Here is a 5,464-nt window from a genome sequence, read left to right as displayed (position 1 = left end):
CCACACCCTGTCCCACCATGGACAAGGCACAAGTCAGGAGCGTGAGGGAATACTCCCAAGTTTCTCTGGATGGGGGCAGCTCCGACAACACTCGAGAAGCTACCCCCCCCCCGCTCGATTAGCACCACACCCACAAACACCCCCTCCCTCCACCCATCCTGACACCCAGTCGCAGCAGTGTGTACCGTCTAGAAGACCAACTGCAGCGAGGCTCCTGAGAAAGCAACTTCCAAACCTGTTAGCTCTATCCCCTGGAAGGGGGCAAGGGTGGCAGATACATAGGGAATGGCAGTCCCTTGATAGTTCCCCTCCAAGCCCCTCACACGGTCCAAACATGGAAATATATCAGACGTTCCCTTGGGTTCAGAATCCTGCAACTTCCTCCTTAATGGCACTGTGCAGGGTGTCCCTGCAACATAGAGAGTGGGGGACTGCGGCATTTCAAAATGACAGCTCATCCCCACTTTGCTTCTATCTAATTTTATTTTCTTTGCGTGGATCTGTGAGGTCCACATTCAGAACTAGATGTCAATGTATCAGCACAGACACCCAGCTCAGAGGGGAATGCATTAACTCCTGTCCTGGGAGTGTTTGATGAGGCGACAATGTAATCAGAAAGCATCCGAGGACCGGGAGAATCAATGTTTCCTGAAGAAGGGCTTATGCCTGAAACGTAGATTCTGCTGCTCCTCGGATAATGCCTGGCCTGCTGTATTTTTCCAGCACCACATTTTTCAACTCTGTCTCCAGCATCTACGGTCCTCACTTTCTCCTCCCCGACAATGTAGTCAGAACTTTACTCTGTACCTAACCCCTGTGCTGCCCCTGTCTGGCGATGGGGGGAGGGGCGACCAGTGTAGAAAGAGCTTTACTCTGTACCTAACCCATGTTGTCCCTGTCCTGGGAGTGTTTGACAGGGGGGGCACTGTAAAGAGAGCTTTACCCTGTATCTAAGACCGTGCTGTCCCTGTCCTGAGAATGTTTGTAAAGGGACAGTGTAGAGAGAGCTTTACTCTGTTTCTATCCCCATGTAGTTCCAGACCTCGAAGTGTTTGATGGGGGACAGTGTAGAGGGAACTTTACTCTGTGTCAAACCCTGTCCTGTCCCTGTCCCGGCACTGAGCCCAGGGTTTTTCATCACCAGGTATGCCCTCCCCCCTCACCTGGCACTGCGTATTCCCCGTTGGAGACGCTGGTAGCTGGGGTGTAGGTCACGGCGGGTATCCGGTTGCTTTTGCCCCTGTACTTGTACCGGAAGCAGATGAAGGCTGCAAGCAGGATGACTAGCACAGAGAGAAGGACAATGATGCCTGTAATCGCCCCGAGTGAGCCCCCATCCGCAGGGGGAGCTGGGGAAATTCCTGTCGATCCGTTCCCTGCAGTCGAAAGGCAGCAATAACAACAGAGCAATTGGCACTGGCTCTCAGCCCCTTTTACCACACGTCCCCTCGGGTACATCTCTTACTGGCTGTCTGAGGTGCTACCAGTGTTGAGATGGGGCACGGTTTTATTTACAACAGACTGAAAATATCTTAGCAAGCATCAAAACGTCTGCTCTCCTGTTTCCAGTCACCTTTGTGGTCCAGGCTCTCAATCAAGCACTGTTGTGTAGATCAGTTACCAGACCGTCCCCATACCAACGAGGCAGGTTTTCCATCAGATAAGGTGTTGGCTGAAGGACTGAACCGGCTCGTGGACAAAGGGGCACCTTTCCTGACCCCTCTCCCATACTTGGCCTCAGCGCTGACCCTCCAACAGTGGCCACTGCCTCGGTGCTGACCCTCCAACAGGCCCGCTTCCTCAGCCCTGACCCTCCAACAGTGCCAGCTCCCTCAGTGTTGTTGCTGTGTAGAGTGCCAGTTGGATTAGAGTACCCAGGTCTCTGTTGTGAAGAGCTGGGGCCTCCGAGACCAGTGCATGCCTGGGATTGTGGGACGAGGCCTCGGGTTCTATTTTAGCAGTGTGAGTGGGGAGTGCTGCGCCGCTGAGACTTCCTGCTGTACCTGAGCAGCTTCCCGTCACATGGTCACACGTGCTGTCATCAGGACACTCGCAGGACCTGAGGCAGTCATAGCCGAAGGTTTTGGTGGGACACTCTGCGTGGGGAAATGGGGCACATTAACACTTCCTGACCAGTTGTAGGTGCTGCCCTGACTCCGCCCGCTCATCGCCCAGAAACCCCTTCGCCCCACAATTCTCACACTTACCCCGAGGTTGGCAATGCTTCCCAATAACCTTCTGCCCCCACTCCTTCACTGTAACTCCTCTCCAACTGACAATTCCACCTTCAGCTGTGATCGTTGAGTATCCCTCTGGGGCAGAAGATCATGGCCGTTCGGCCCATCACAAACTCAATACCAACAGCGCCCATCCCAGCATCTTCAGCTCCTGCATTCCCCACCCCTAGACAGATCCCAAGAAGGCGATTGAGAGGTGACTTAATAGAGACATATCAGATAATCAGAGGGTTCGATTGGGTGGACGTTGAGAGTCTTTTTCCTTGGATGGTGATGGCTAGTACGAGGGGACATAGCTTTAAATTGAGGGGTGATATAGGAGAGACGTCAGAGATAGTTTCTTTACTCAGAAGTAGTAGGGGCGTGGAACACAGTGCCTGCAACAGTAGTAGACTCACCAACTTTAAGGGCATTTAAATGGTCATTGGATAGGCATATGGATGGGAATGGAATCGTGTGGGTTAGATGGGCTTTCGGATTGGTTCCAAAGGTTGGTGCAAAATCAAGGATCGGTACTGCGCTGTAATGTTCTATGTTAGATGAAATCTCTGCCCCAGATTCAACGACAGGTCATCCACCCCCATGCTCAACTCTTTTGAGGGGGATATTCGAAGAGGGGGTGATGAGAATTCCAAAACTTCCCCCGCCTACCCCACCACTTAGATGTCGGATTGTGACATTTCTCCTTATCTCTTTCTGAAGTAACAGCACGTCTCCAACCCAGTGTTGTTGATAGCCCAGTCCCAAGGTTTGGGGTGTTGGGCAGGATGGGGTGGGCCACATCCGAACATTGATCCCTGTTGAACCCCCTCGCTGATCACATCCGTTGCCATCAGAATGCATGTCCCATCAAACCCCTGCCCCCCTTTCCCCCCCCCCCAATTCCTCAGGCTCCTGATCCAACCAAACCCCTTTTTCCACTAATCCCTGCCCCCTCACCCCCCCGCCGTACATATCCTTCCCAAAACACCGAGGAACAGGAGAAAGAAACCGCGTGCCGTATTCCAGACATAACCTTGCCATTACCCAGCCATTAAGACTTCAGCACAGTTGCCTGCCCCTAACTGAGACTAAACTCCCTCAAAGTGGGTCTCATTTGTAGACAGGCAGGAGGCTGGGAGAACACAGCAGGCCAGGCAGCATCAGGAGGTGAAGAAGGTGACGTCTCAGGTATAATCCTTCAGGACTGAGGGTGGGTGCGAGGGGAGCTGCGGATAAAGGGAGTGGACGAGGCAGGGTGGTGAAGTGGGGATAGGCGAAGACAGGCAGAAGGTCCGATTGGTTGGTCAATGGAAGGAATAGATCCAGTTAGTGGCAGGGAGGAGTGGAAGGGGCTGGGATGGGCATCGGGGGTACGGGGAGGGAGGTTATTTGGAATCAAAGAACTCACATGTTGAGTCCTCAGGCTATGGGCTGCCCAGGTGCAAGGTGAAGTGTTGTCCCTCCAAATTTGCGGTGTGGTTCATTATGGCGATAGAGGAGACCAAGGATGGTCATGTCGAGAGGGAGGGAGGGGGAAGGGGAATTGAAATGGGCGGTGACTGGGGGGCCTGGTCGTCCCCTGTGGGCCTGGCTGCGATGCTTGGTGAACTGTTGCCTAAGTTTAGATTAGACTCTCTACAGTATGGAAACAGGCCATTTTGCCTAACAAGTCCACACCGACCCTCCAAAGAGTAATCCACCCAGATCCATTCCCCTACCCAATATTTACCCCGACTAATGCACCTAACACAATGGGACAATTTAGCATGGCCAATTCATAGAGATGTACAGCATGGAAACAGACCCTTCAGTCCAACCAGTCCATGCCGACCAGATATCCCAACCCAATCTAGTCCCACCTGCCAGCACCCGGCCCATATCCCTCCAAACCCTTCCTATTCATATACCCATCCAGATGCCTTTTAAATGTTGTCATGTACCAGGCTCCACCACTTCCTCTGGCAGCTCATTCCATACACGTACCAGCTTCTATGTGAAAAGGTTGCCCCTTGGGTCTCTTTTATATCTTTCTCCTCTCACCCAAAACCTATGCCATCTAGTTCTGGACTCCCCCACCCCAGGGAAAAGACTTTGTCTATTCACCCTATCCATGCCCCTCATGATTTTATAAACCTCTACGAGGTCACCCCTCAGCCTCCGACGCTCCAGGGAACACAGCCCCAACGTACTCAACCTCTCCGTATAGCTCAAATCTTCTAACCCTGGCAATGTTCTTGTAAATCTTTTCTGAACATTATGGATTGTGGGAGGAAACCTACACAGACACAGGGAGAATGTGCAAACTCCGTGCAAACAGTCGCCCAAGGCTGGAATAGAACCCGGTCGTTGGTGCTGTGAGGCAGTGGTGCTAATCACTGAGCCACTGTGCTGCCCTAAGGTATTTACATTCGGTCTCCCCGGTGCAGAGAAGATCACATCGGGAGTACCGGATGCAGCACACCAGGTTGGAGGGGTCCTTCTGTCTGAGACACCCACCCGCGCCCCTTATGTCTGGACGGTCTCTGCCAACATCGCCGCGCCCCCCGCCTCCCCACCCCTCGCCAACACGCCAACTCATGCACTCCAGGGGTCCATCCGCGGCAGGTTACTCACTCTGAGTGCAGTAGGTGCCAGTCCAACCCTGGGCACACTGGCAGCTGCCTGTCGATGGGAGACAGGTCCCCCCATTCTCGCAGGCACACCGGTGAATACAGTTAGGGCCCCAGGAGCCAGGTGGGCAGGCTGTGGGAGGGGGTTGTAGAGGAAAAGACAGATTCTTGCACAAAGCGTTTTCACAAAGATAGCATTTCTTTGCGCTAAAGCAGAGTGCCAACTTGTTGTGTCATCCCTCATTTGTGCTTTCTTTGAGTAGTGTTCCTAGTACAGAGTTGGGGCCATTTGGCCCCTCCGATCCATGCTGGGGATCCTGCTCCACACCAACCATACCCACCCACCAACACACACTCCTCTTTATCTCCACCAACAAACCCCATCCCGCTATTCCTCTCTCCCTCTGTCTGTTTAACCATCTTTCCTCCTCCAGTGAATCTCCTCTATTCACCCTCACCACTCCCCATTCCCTCTCCCCACACTCCTCGTGGGAGCAAGTCCCACATTCCTTCTCCCCCACTCCCTGTGGGAGCGAGTCCCTCATTCTCCCCACCCACTCGCCGTGGGAGCGAGTCCCCCATTCTCCCCACCCACTCGCCATGGGAGCGAGTCCCCCATTCTCACCCCCACCACTC

General features: G+C 53.5%; 1 protein-coding gene across 4 annotated transcripts in view; it reads right to left on the bottom strand.

The window, feature by feature from the left end:
• Positions 1 to 1,122: 1,122 nt before the first annotated feature.
• Positions 1,123 to 5,464, bottom strand: part of LOC122548314 (multiple epidermal growth factor-like domains protein 10) — a 27,099-nt gene continuing 22,757 nt past the window's right edge. For 3 of the 4 annotated variants that reach the window (XM_043686841.1, XM_043686839.1, XM_043686843.1), the window contains 2 exons: positions 4,833 to 4,961; positions 1,123 to 1,376 (listed from right to left, as the gene is read on the bottom strand). In XM_043686841.1, coding sequence (XP_043542776.1) covers positions 1,138 to 1,376; positions 4,833 to 4,961 — 368 coding nt within the window. In that variant the 3' untranslated portion in view covers positions 1,123 to 1,137. The remainder of the gene's footprint in view (positions 1,377 to 4,832; positions 4,962 to 5,464) is intronic. The other variant, XM_043686842.1, reaches the window with a different exon arrangement.

The sequence above is a fragment of the Chiloscyllium plagiosum genome, unplaced genomic scaffold (genome assembly GCF_004010195.1).
Source record: "Chiloscyllium plagiosum isolate BGI_BamShark_2017 unplaced genomic scaffold, ASM401019v2 scaf_60, whole genome shotgun sequence".
NCBI lineage: Eukaryota > Metazoa > Chordata > Chondrichthyes > Orectolobiformes > Hemiscylliidae > Chiloscyllium > Chiloscyllium plagiosum.
The sequence above is the reverse complement of the archived record's forward strand: the minus strand, read 5'-3'. Positions and strand labels throughout refer to the sequence as shown.